The 14,089-nt window shown below is 38.2% G+C and overlaps 1 protein-coding gene across 1 annotated transcript; it reads left to right on the top strand.

Annotated features, from left to right (window-relative positions):
* Window positions 1-291: 291 nt before the first annotated feature.
* Window positions 292-1,300, top strand: LOC134223861 (hornerin-like). Its single transcript, XM_062703075.1, has one exon. It carries the CDS (start codon window positions 450-452, stop codon window positions 1,200-1,202), a length of 753 nt encoding a protein of 250 aa, XP_062559059.1. The 5' UTR covers window positions 292-449; the 3' UTR covers window positions 1,203-1,300.
* Window positions 1,301-14,089: the final 12,789 nt, after the last annotated feature.

The raw sequence follows: 14,089 nt of genomic DNA, 5'->3' as shown, positions 1-14,089 counted from the left end.
GATCGCACATAAATTAAAAATGTAAATAAACTGGAAATATGAATCATTGAGAGCGACATCCTATCCTGACAGAGTCGATTTCAATTTCTTGTCATTTATTATCACTAGTCACGAGCCATCAACCAAAACAATATTATATTTGTTTTGGGTTCTTCCCATAAACTCCGGTATTCGTTATTCATAACACTTTATTATAATCAATTGATTGGATTTTACTATGCCGGCGATTTTTTAAACATCAGCTACACTGACATAGGTTAATCAGTTGTTCCATTGACTTCCTCCACTACCCTCGTTAATCGTTTGTGGTTGTAGAGTGGTCGTACTGAGTGTGACCAATAAAACATCATGCACGGCCACCAGCTTCTGCACCGTCAGTCGGTTGTTAAATCCCACTAAGCGTGGTTGTAAGTCTGTAAGTGTCCAAGCAACAACAAAAAAACGACAATATGAAAATCATCTTATCAACGTGTATAACTTGCTTCCTGATGCTGGCCGTCGTCGAAGCACGTCCCCAACGGTTAAAACGCAGCGATTTCATTTTTCGACCGGATGAAGAGCTAACGTGGGAAGAGCGGGAAATCGCCATGCGCCGGGGGCACACTCAGAGCAGTGCCGCCAATACGGCTTCACAAACGATGGTAGGCCCGCAAGGAATCGGCCAGCAAACAGCCGGCGGAAGCGTATCCTCCAATTTGGCCAACGATGGGTCCAGTGGGCAGCTGAGTGCCGCCAATACGCAGCAACAGTCATTCCAATCCGGAGACAAGTTCCAGAGCCAAAACAGCGGACAGAGTCAGTCGGCGAATTTTGGCAAGGATCATCAGCAGATGTCCAACGCCAATACAAATACCAACACCGTGAAGGATGGTGCAAACATTAGAGAGCAGACCGAAGGCGGAGCTGCGTCGTCGTTGGTGGGCAAACACGGCAGCCAGGCCAGTCAGGCTCAAACCACCAACGAAAAGTACGTGACCAACGGTCAGCAGGGAAACAGATCGACAGGATCCAGCCAATCGCAGAACATCGGAAAGGATGGATCTGGTCAGGGCGCGAACAGCAACACCGGAGTGGAAACGATCGTACTTCCCGATGGAACAACGATAACGAAGTCTTTCGGTGCGTCGTCCAGTTTTCAGAGTAGTGGTAATGTGAAAGTTGGAGCCCTCGCGAGCGGATTTTCAAATATGTTACAAGGCTAGAGTGCGTCATGAGAGCTGATAATTGGTATTTGCTTTTGTTTGTGTTTCGTGTGTGATAAGTCAATCAGTAATAAATGATTTATTTAGACGAATATAAATCGTGTGATGAGTTCAATGTGAGAAATTGAAATAGTGCTAGTTCAACAGCTATAGAATGGAAAATAATGCGACAAAATAATGATCAATATTTTCTCTCCATCGCAATGCTAAGGGCATGTTATTTTCAAATCTTTAAACATCATGAGCCCAAATATTATTAGTATTTATTCAACTTACTTATTGGCACTCATCATTATCGCACATATGCCTATTTAATCCAAACTCTTGGCTGAAATTTATCAACGTGCTCTATTCGTGTTCACTAGTAAATATTTTAAAAAATATACAATTTTTCTTTGAGAGTTCTTCCGTTTTCTGTAGGATTTTCTTGTGCTCTCAAATTTGACTTGAACAGTCTTAGTGTATCGTAGAATAGGTATTAAAAAAGTCCCAGACTGATTTGATTTCTGTATTTATAAATAAAGACAATAATAAAAAAACAATGTTTCTGAACATTTATAATCATTAGTAGCCACTGAATGTCCTCCCTAAGGTATCGCACCATAGATGGAAAACTAACATAGAAAAAATGGCGATTTTGGCCCACATGATTTTGCAAACAAGAAATTCATTTCTCGTAAATTATAGTTCCACTATACTCTGTTGAAGGAGTTCATTCAGGAGTTCTGAAAAGAATCAGTCGATATTTTTTAATGGATCCCTTAGTAAAATCCGTTAGATTTTCATCCAGAAGTTTCTCCAAAGCTTCCTTGAGAATGTCCCATCAAAGCACAAACTTGAGAACTCCACTGAGAATGCTTCAATTTTATATGATGAAAAGAGTTTCTATAATTTTATCAGAAACATCTTTCTTTAGTATAGCTCTTCCCCTAGCCATCAAGGCTAGTTATTGGTTTTAAACTCCTCTTATGAACCGTATTGCACAACTAATCGAATCTTGAACCGAAAGTGGAACCTGTTTCCACAGTATTTTACTCCCAAAGTTCTTGAAGCATTTCATTAGGTTAGGCAACGTAGATGTTCTTTCACATTATAGTTATCTAAAATGCGAACAAAAAATTCTGGTATCAAAGTCCTGGAGCAACCTTTCATCAAAGGTCTGTCTTACGGGGAAGTCTACTCCACATAGATATTCATCACAATTGAGCGATTCATGTAAGTTTTTAGTTTTTAGATCGTTTGAGAGCCTATACCGTTTTGACTCATATTCCGAACACTCGCTTTTAATTGGCCATCCTAGCTTTATTCGTGTGATTTTCTCCATAGGACCTCAAATTCGTTTCAAACTTGATCCTAAGTGCGGAAAACGCCAGTGTTCGGAATATGAGTTATGTTCGGGATTTGAGTCGAAACGGTATACGATGATCGCAGTATTTAGTGAGAATGTTGTAAAAATGCGCGAAGTAATACCGGACATTCAATCCATTGCACCCTATTCAAAATCTTCCAAGGCGTTTGAGGTTGAAGCTGTTTCTTCAACCCATTCCACAGTTCCGCGAACCTGATATAACTGTAGATTAGGCTATCTTCATAATTTGGGTTTCATCGACATCACAGGTCCTGGAGGTCGGTCCGAAGTGTTATTAATCGTCAGTTGACACAACCGTTACCGTCGCTACATGGCTATCTAGGTTGATAACATTGATGTTAAAAGAACATAACCAACCGTCAGACCTTGCTCAGGGACAAGGAACATTCAAAGCAGAAGGGATCGCAGGAAGTCTCACTTTCTTGCACATGGGTTCTGAGTCCTCCCAGGGGTACATGGAGCCAATGTAGAAGATCTTTATGCTAGACTATTCCTATCGACACTTCCACTGATTCCTTGCTGAAGTTTCGTCTGCCTCTACTACGATGCCCTGCTCCATCCTAATCCAGCGCTTGCTTACAAATTTCGTAATCTGTGCACGACCCACGATCATTCACTTTCTCGAATTTCTGTTAAAATTGGTATTTGATTATTTATTTGGTGAACTGTCTTTATTTTCCCGGGCACTGCACAACCGCACCAAGCAACAATATTAATTACTGACTTTCTAGCATTTGATCCCAAATCGTATCGATTGTAGACCTGTGTGCCACGGGCGGCGCCGCCGCCGATGATTTAGGGTCGGCGTGCCACCGATCATAATTTTGCCACGCCGATGACTAATTGCATTAAAAAAACTTCAATTAACTTCAGTCGAGTCGAGTACAGTACGAGACACTGAAGGCAGTTGAGGACGAAATACGTATCTGTAAAGCAATGCAAGGTGGTGGAATTGATTTAAATAGGACTAAACTCGTCTTATGATAGTTCATAAATGTTGTTAAGGATGAACTCAGAATTCAATTTTAAATCTGCCTCTGTCTCTAAGTCAGTGTGGTGACATATAGTTACAGTCGGGATTCCCCTGACGCATGCATCTACACACTCAGCTGACCCAGTTCCTAATGTGTGACCGGATGCAAGGTCAGCATTTCCACCCGCCCGACAACAGTGACATCAACAGCAGCGTATCGGTTGATCAGCATTTTTAGGCTATTTGCTCGATCAGCAAATATCATTATTAAATAGGACCAGACAGGGCCTCAGGCAGTCAGTTATTGATTATCGGTCGGTGAACGTAGTTAGTTCTTAATTAATGTAATTATCAAGTGTTTATCAAGTGTAATTATCGAATGTACTTAGTGAATAAATGTTTTTTAATGAACTGAAGGACGAGAGTGATTATTGGCGCAGCCGTCCGGAAACGGTTGAAGTGAAGTGTAAGTGAAAACAGTGGCAGATTACGAACTAAAAAACGAAATTATAAGTGGTTCCGCGAGAGCATCCACGACTGAAGGATTAGACAGATCCGTCGCACGGAGTTGAGGACCCCCCTGCTTACAGCAACGTTCAACCTGGACCTACGGACACGAATGCAAAACCGTAAGTAATTTTTTTTTTCTCTTTATTCTCCCCTGAAAATTACTTGCGAGGAGATTATCGTACTACCAGATAGGCGCATAATCTCTCAAAGGAATTGCACTACCAGATAGACAATTTTTTTGCCGCAACTTGGTTTACTATCAGATAGGAACCAAGCCAAGTTAACTTTCCCCCCTCTACTGCGTACTATCAGATAGGCGCACACACTTTACTATACAAGTCGCACTACCAGATAGACGACTCGTTGGTTGCAACTCAGTTTACTATCAGATATAAATTGAGTCAAGTCTTTCCCCCAACGGCAACTAATGCCAAAAGTAAAAACTGCTTTGAAGAAAGCACGAGGGCCAGAGTTATATAGCAGCTCCGATTCGGAAAGTAGTGGCAAATCGGAAGAATACGCTTACGTACCGATTGACAATTTGTCCATTCCGATCGATTTAATTACGATAGCTGAGCAACAAAACCCCTTAGAGGCGATCGCCCAGCAAATGGCTCAAATGATGCAGGCCATAAATAATCTCACTGCGAAGCAAGCGCAATATGAGAATCAAATTCATAACAGGGCATCCACTAGCCAAGCTACCGACAACGGAGGTAGTAGAACAGTAACGGTCGATCCATTTAGGATACCCGACCCAATCAAACTTTTGCCAAGTTTTAATGGCAACAAAAAACAATTGAATTGGTGGCTAGAAACAGCGGAAAAAACATTAAATAATTTCGAACCGCTGGTGTCTCCGGACACTTTTCAAATCTATTTAACCGCTGTAACAAATAAAATTGAGGGACACGCCAAAGATGTGCTCTGCACTAACGGCAATCCTTCCACTTTCGCGGAAGTAAAACGGATCTTGCAATCAGCTCTCGGAGACAAGCAAGATCTATCTACTTATAACTGCCAGCTATGGCATAATAAGATGGACGGCAGTGTCAGCAGACACTACCAGAAAACGAAACATCTAGTTCACAATATCAAATCTCTAGCCAAACAAAATATTAAGTACAACGAGCACTGGGAAGCAGTGAACGAATTTATAGACGAGTATAGTTTGGCAGCATATGTAAGCGGGTTGCAGAAGCCTTATTTTGGCTACGTGCAAGCCGCCGAACCAAAAGACATCGAAAGCGCCTATGCTTTCATTTGCAAATTTACATCTAACGAATCTAATAGGGAATTAACGCTCAATCAACAAATAAAACAGAATAATTCAGCACCACGGGGTCAGGGAAACCTACACCATAATAAATTTGAACAAAAGAGAACTTACGAATTCAAAAATATACAGAAACAGGAAAACCAACAGAAATCGGAACCCATGGACATTGGCACTGTTCGCAGCCGCCTCACACTTAATAAAAATAACATTAATAATCAAATAATAGAATCCGATGAAGAAGAAATAGAAGAAGAACACTACGCAGAAAATTTTTGCTCAGTGGACGGAACGGACTCCGAAACTTAGATCATGACTTTTTACCCTACCTCAAAATTTCAAACTCTAGGAAACAAATTTTCAAAATCCTAATAGACACAGGTGCGAATAAAAATCTTCTACGTCCAGGAATCCTTAGAAACAAAGCAAAAATTAATTCACACACCACAAATATTAAAGGAAAATCGCACATTTCACATAAAGGTAAAGCGAAACTACTTGGTCCCGATCTCCCAGAGCTCACATTTTACGAATTGAATTTCCACCCATCATTCGATGGTTTGATTGGCTCAGAATCACTTTCCAAACATAAAGCCCGAATAGATTACGAGAACAGCTATTTAACTATAAATAACAAGAGCATTAGATTTTTCAAACATTTTATCAAAAAAGAAAAAACCTTCAACCACATAGTCACATTGAAATGCAACAATAACGGTGATTGGCTAGTAGACAAACCATCCAAATTGCACGAAAACATTTTTATTGAACCAGGCATTTATAAGGCCGAGAATAACCACACTTCATTCTTAGTTAGGACCAGCGATAGCAAACCTCCGCATATTAAAACAAAGTCATTACGTTTAACGGTCAATAATTTCGAAACTATGGACTTCTTTACAAGTAACAGAAATGTTGAGGATGGAACTGTTAATCAAATCAAGGATCTTATCAGAACTGACCATTTATCTAATATGGAGAAACAATCACTATTGCAATTGATTGAAGAACATAATAAAGTCATTCTGAAAGAAAATGAGAGATTAACATCCACAACGGAAATAAAACACAAAATCCAAACCACCCATGAGAAACCAATTTACACTAAAACTTATAGATATCCCCATGCCTATAAACAAACAGTTAAAGATCAGATTGAAGATATGCTAGAGAATGGCATAATACAACATTCTGATTCACCTTGGAACGCACCTATTTGGGTGGTACCCAAGAAAAGAGATGCCTCAGGAAAAAAGAAATTTCGAGTGGTAATTGACTACAGAAAACTTAACGAAATTACCATTGATGACAAATTTCCGATTCCTCAGATTGAAGAGATCCTAGATAACTTAGGGAAATCAGTCTATTTCACAACCATTGACTTCAAATCAGGGTTCCATCAAATAGAAATGTATAAAAATTCGAGGCAGAAAACTGCATTCAGTACAGACCTACGGCATTATGAGTTTTTAAGAATGCCTTTTGGCCTTAAAAACGCACCAGCAACATTTCAAAGAGCAATGAACTCCATCCTGAGAGAGCTGATTGGTACCGTTTGCTATGTTTATCTAGATGATGTTATTATATTTGGGAAATCTTTAAAAGAACACATCATCAACCTGGGAAAAGTACTTAGTAAATTAGAAAACGCTAACCTTAAGATTCAACTCGATAAATGCGAGTTTTTGAAAAAGGATTGCGAATTTTTAGGACACATTGTCACGCCACAGGGAGTTAAGCCAAACCCCGACAAGATTAAGGAAATTCAAACATGGACACTACCAACCACGGAAAAACAAATTAAACAATTTCTTGGACTTGTTGGTTATTACCGCAAATTTATAAAAGATTATGCAAAATTAACGAAGCCTATGACAAAATATTTGAAAAAGGATGCAAATGTTGATATAAACGATAAGGAATTCAAGGAAAGTTTTGAAAAATGTAAAACATTCTTATTTCTGAAACTATACTGGCACATCCAGACTACACAAAGCCATTTGTGTTAACCACAGATGCATCGAACTACGCGTTGGGAGCTGTTCTATCGCAAATCAATGATAACAAAGATCATCCAGTAGCATTTGCCTCAAGAACGCTTAATAAACATGAAATCAACTACTCAACCACCGAGAAGGAAGCATTGGCCATCATATGGGCCATAGACAAATTTAACACTTACCTCCACGGTAATAAATTTACACTGGTCACAGATCATAAACCTCTGGTTTTCATTAAAAACGCAAATAAAAATGGTAAATTGATTAGATGGAGATTAGAACTCGAGAATTACGATTATACGGTGGTATACAAAACAGGAAAGACAAATGTAGTCGCAGATGCATTAAGCAGAAAGGTAGAAGCAAATGTCAACGAAATTTCTGAGTCTTCAGATGGAGAAACGGTTCATTCCGCTTCAAGTTCTGAAGAGTTTTTTATCCATTTCACAGAAAGGCCGGTAAACAACTACAGAAATCAAATAATCCTTCGCGTTACCAGATTCAATTCTGAAATAACGGAAAACATATTCCCCGGATACAAGCGAACTATTATCTGTTGTAATGATTACACTACAGATAAAATAACCGATATCTTTAAAAGATATTGGAACGGAAGGCAAACAGCAGTTTATGCACCAGAGAACCTTCTTAACTTAATACAGGAAGCCTATAGGAATCACTTTTCACATGCCCATTTAGTGGTCACCCAAAATATGGTTGAAGACGTAACATCTGTAGAACGTCAAGACAATATCATCAGGAAAGAGCATGACAGAGCACACAGGGGCATTCAAGAGGTTGAGCAATAAATTAAAAGATCTTTCTTCTTCCCAGAGATGGTGAAAAAAATAAGAACATTTAATAACGCATGTCAAATTTGTTGTGGACATAAATACGACAGGAAGCCTTATAATATAAAAATTTCACCAAGACCTATAGAAAATGCACCATTCCACAGAATACACATCGACATATTTGGAATCGACAAAGAAAACTATTTAACAATAATTTGTGCCTTTTCAAAACATTTACAAGCAATAAAAATCGATACAAGGAACATAATAGACATCCAAAATGCCCTCAGCCAATATTTTTCAACTTTTTCCATACCACGATTAATTGTATGCGACCACGAAGCATCCTTTACTAGCATAAGGATGGCAGATTACCTTTCAAACTTGGGTACAAGAATGGAATTTGCTTCTTCATCAGAATCGAACGGGCAAATCGAAAAAACACACAGTACCCTAATCGAACTGTTCAACACTAACAGGCATAAATTTCCAGGAAGTAGTTCGAATCAAATAATGGGAACGATGGTGGCCCTGTATAACGACACCGTTCACTCAGCGACAGGATTTACCCCAAATGAAATAATTTTCAACAGAATGAACACATCGAATCCTAATGAAATAAGCAGGACTTCACATAATATATTTGAGAAAGTTTCACAGAATTTGAAAAAATCCCAACACAAAATGAAACGATATAATGACAAAAAAGAAGATCCTCCAATAATAGAAGCAGGAAAAACAGTTTACATAAAGAAAGGAACAAGGAAGAAATTAGACCCTAGATTTACTACGTCAAAGTGCGTAGCAGAAAACGAAAGGACTATCGAAATTGCTAGACATGTCAAACGAAATAAAAACAAAATCAAAAGAATGAAAAACTAACCTATCTCATCTTTCATTTCAGGAACGCAAACCAAATAGAATCCATTCACCCCAGACGAACACCTTTGCAGACAACACCAAACCCCACATTTCAACATTACACTAAAATAAAAATCTACTTCTCTTTTTAGGAAACACAAAAAGACGGAAACAAAAAAAAATGTGATAATCTCACCCCAACAAGCAATTTAAATTAACTAAAAGGCATCAGTAATCAGAACCATGATCATAATACAAGTAACAGTCCTAGCATTTCTTTTTTCGCTAATTCAAAGCAACAAAATAGTCACCAGAAACACATACACAAAATACATAACATTCACTTTATTATTTATAATTCCTTTTGCTCAACTACAAACATTGAATATTAGAAACTTGAACTCAGAGCCACTACTGATGCTAAAGAAAAAAGATTGTAGAATTCAGAAATCGTTCATCAAAATCGTTCACCCGATTAACCTTACTACTATAGAGTCAGAAGTCATTCGAATGATTAAATTAGTTAGCCAGTTAGATCAATCCTTACAAATTTCACATTTAGCAACGCAAAAGAGTAGAATGCTTATCAACAACCTTCGACAACTGAAACCGATCCACCCGAAGAGATCTCGGCGGTGGGACACCCTCGGAAAAGCTTGGAAATGGTTAGCTGGGTCTCCAGATGCCGACGACCTACGAATCATCAATAGTACCACAAACCAACTAATAACCCAGAACAACAAACAAGTCATCATAAACAACATGATATCTAACCGGATAGAGCGAATGACAAATGCAATCAATGAACTCATCAACAAACATAACATAGAAAACAAGATCCTTTTGAAAGAGTACGATGCCCTTACTCTTCTACTATACATCGACAACATGAACCATGTCATAGAGGAGATCCAAGACACAATCATACGAACAAAAATTTCGCTCCCGAACAACAAACTACTAACGCTCAAAGAAATAACATTAATCGAATCACTTCTTGTAGAACAGAGAATACCAATACAATTCCCAGAGGAAGCGCTCGAATATGCTACGCCAAAAGTTGCCGCTAGAGACGATCTTTTGCTTTACATTTTACAAATACCAAAATTGTATAATCAGAACGCCGAAATGATAGAACTCATCCCGCTGATCAACAACAACACGATCATCCCGAATGTACCCAGATACGTTGTAAAAATGGGCAACACATGGTTTTCAACGAAACATCCAGATGAACCCATACAAAAGGAAGAAGAACTGGATATCATCAACGATAGTTGCATACACGCTATCCTCAAAGGCACGGTTAGCCATTGCACAGTCTTCAAAACCGACGACCATACAGTAAAGAAAATTTCAAGCAACAAAATTTTGATAAGTAACAGTAAGCAATCGCAGATCGGAACGAATTGCCGTCCACATAATCGAACGCTAATTGGTAATTACCTAATCACATTTAATAACTGTACAGTTAATCGATAACCAACAGTACCCACCAGAAGAAGTAATCGATAACGTTTACGATTTTCAAGGAGCATTTTCCAACCTTTTTATAACTTGGAATGTCAAGAATCACTACAACATTTCGACGTTGAACAATTTCACAACACTCAATAGAAGACACCTGGAGTTCATGAATCTACAACAAAATCAACATAAATTTTGGATCCTCAGTTTAGTCGGAGGATTATCAATGACAACAATAACCATAATTGCAATGCTTTTCTATGTATGTCTTCGCAGAAGGAAACTTATCATCAAAATAAAACATCCCAGAAGGAATAACCAGAAGGCCGAGGACGACCTTCCTTTACCCCCGGAGGAGTTACAGTCGGGATTCCCCTGGCGCATGCATCTACACACTCAGTTGACCCAGTTCCTAACGTGTGACCGGATGCAAGGTCAGCATTTCCACCCGCCCAACAACAGTGACATCAACAGCAGTGTATCGGTTGATCATCATTTTAGGCTATTTGCTCGATCAGCAAATATCATTATTAAATAGGACCAGACAGGGCCTCAGGCAGTCAGTTATTGATTATCGGTCGGTGAACGTAGTTAGTTCTTAATTAATGTAATTATCAAGTGTTTATCAAGTGTAATTATCGAATGTACTTAGTGAATAAATGTTTTTTTTAATGAACTGAAGGACGAGAGTGATTATTATATATTGTTATGGGTAATGAATAGGTTGGTTGATTAGTTTGAGAGTTTGAATGAGGCTTGCTCTAGTAGATTGATTCTACTAAGTAGAATAATACATAAAATGTTCAACTGATCTTTGGAAATCCTCCAAGCCAAGGGTACATAAACCTGTAGGTGATTCGCAAAATATGTTGTATGTTGTATATATGTAAATATGGTAAGGAATCGGATTTCCCAATTTTTTCTCCACCATCCAAGGGCCGATATCTACGTAGCGGTTTTTCGAGCTGCGTTGACGCAGCGTTACTCGGCGTTGAATCAGGCTGGGAATGCACACGACAAGCGGTATTTTGCCACAAAACTTCTACCGTCAAACCTATCTCTCACGCCAAATGTCATCCGCCTGTCAGCTGTTGTCAGTCTGTCATTTTCCATTCTCTTCGAATATGATTCGAGTCATCGATTCACATAAAGACATGGAACGTGGAATATTTAAAGTATTACAAATATAAAGGTTTGATTTTGATTTATATGAAGCTCGTTGGCCCTAAACAAAACCTAATGGGTAATGCTATTCAAAACAATTCATGAGCTTTTATATACCTATATGATTACAGACTAGAAAAAGTAACCCAGTATTTTTCCAAAATACAATCCATTTATGCTATTTAGCAGAGTATAAAAATCAGCTCACTGTCGATTTAAAAGTCACCCGTTACACCTAAAATGAAAAGTTTGAACTTTCAAAATTTATTGCAGAGCTGTGAAATTGAGATCGTGCCACACAGTCCGATTGTTTGAAAACACGTTTTCGATACAGAGAGACAGAAGTTTGGCATTGGTTTGCTAAATCCCTATATATTTTCTACAATCATAATAAATAAATATTGTTACGATTTCATAATGTTCATTATTCTTTATTTCCAACCTAAATTTATTACTTCATGGGGTGAGATTGATCTTTAATAATAGTGGATCCAGGCATTTAATTGTTCTTGTCTTGAATCGATCATCGTGGAGTACATTTTGGTCAGATACTGTAGCCGCTCCTACAAATTAGGTCATTGTCATAGCAAATTTTCACTCCACTGCAACACGGACCAATCGCAGTAGCGTTGCCCACAACACTAGAAGAGACGCACTGATCCCGGAGTTTTACTGTGGCTCATCACCATATCATCATCAGGTCGTGTTTCTTTTTGCAATTGCAATCCATATTATTTGACGACATCCTTTCGTTGACATTCCTAAAAACATGTACATCTATCAGCAATAGAAAAGCTAATATATAGGAACATCGGTGTCAAACTTACATTTAATAATTCTTCCCATGGCTGAACTGGTATCGTCTGCCTTGGTGTACAGAGGGTCCCGCGGAATTCACTTTGTTGGTTGAATTTTGCCGGCTCCAAAACTGCCACATCGCCGTCTGTTCGGAAATCAATTTATTATGCATCTCGAGATAAAATAGAATACTGCGGCTTCCTGATGGTTGTTTCTCATGTAATCGCAACGGTCACTAAACACAACAGAGTCAATGAAAATCTCACCCACCGTATGCACTTGCCATGATAAACACTCTCCATGTACTCAGTGACTCCGATTGCCTCTCACTAATACAATCGAACACTGCTGTCATTTCGCGAAAAGCACGTAGTTTTGTTTTGAGCGGGAAAATTCTGCCTATCTTTTAATTAGGGCTTCCATTTTTCCCGGGAATCAACTTCCCGGGAAACGGGAAATGAAATAATAATTTCCCGGGAATTCCCGGGATCCCGGGAAATAAAAAAAAACTCTCGAAATTAATTCAAAGTCGTAGTTTAAGTTTTGTCGTAAAATATGATTTCGAAAATATACATTCGACATCAGGGATACTTGCTATTTTGTCCTCAAATGATCAAAGAGTTGTTGAAAGCCTGAGAAAGTTTTTGTGCAGTTCGAAAAGCGTTAACTCCTTCTACAAAATGTTCGCCATGTCATAGGTATCAGCAACTGCTCTGGCTCTAGAGTATATGCAGTGTTCTGATGAGCTCCGCTATGTGCTACTTTCCATATTTTTTTCAAAACTATTTCAGGATGTATCCGCATTTTTTTTCCATTTTTGAACAACGACGGCTTCGAAAGATTCTCTTATATTATCACCAAAATATTCCTAACATGAACTATTCTTATACTCAACGACTTTGTTTTAGTGCATGGAATCTTCTGGTCAACTTTGAAGGATAAACCTTTTTTATTGATGTACGTCCACTTGAACACATTTTCGACTTTAAAGGTATTTAAAGCAGATGAATGAAATATTTGAAATGAGAATTCTTCCATTCGAAATAAAAAAGCTTTCAGGCGAGTGCTTGATTGTCGTACTTTAATGATCCTGACTATAACATATTTTTCAGTCAAACTTTGTTTGAAATGCCGAACAGCACCTAAAACGCATCAAATTGCAAAAGTTTTGCGAGTATTTGTTGTAAGAAAGTTGTAATGATCGCATACTAAAGACCTAAAATCTGTTTTTCCATCAAGATCTGTTAGCCCACCAATATTATAAAATATTCAAATGAACTACTTCAGAAATATCTCAACATACAACCGAATCTTCGGAATATGAATCTGTTCGGGAATTGAATCAAAAAGATTGATGGTCTTAAAAAACCTTTGACGATACTAGGATAAACCTGCCAAAGCGGTCACTGCTATTGCCTGAATATCTGCGAACATTGGTAGCTCTGCTGTTTCACCACAGACACTAAATTTTTAATTAAATTAATTTTAATTTAATTAAAATTTTAATTCGACTTCACAACGCTTACCGACTTATTGAATAAACGAACGATAGATTCAAACTGGTTCTTTGTCTCGCCTCTCTTCAACACATGTTGGAATGCACCGCATGATTCTGTAGCATTTTAAGTTCTTAAACTTCAAAAGTTAAATAAACAGTGAGATGATGTAAAAAATG

This window comes from Armigeres subalbatus, chromosome 3 (assembly GCF_024139115.2).
Source record: "Armigeres subalbatus isolate Guangzhou_Male chromosome 3, GZ_Asu_2, whole genome shotgun sequence".
Lineage (NCBI taxonomy): Eukaryota > Metazoa > Arthropoda > Insecta > Diptera > Culicidae > Armigeres > Armigeres subalbatus.
This window is presented reverse-complemented; position numbering and strand designations above follow the sequence as displayed.

What these genes read in the sequence shown, in the direction of transcription:
- LOC134223861 (XM_062703075.1), top strand. Translation starts at nt 450, where the DNA reads ATGAAAATCATCTTATCAACGTGTATAACTTGCTTCCTGATGCTGGCC.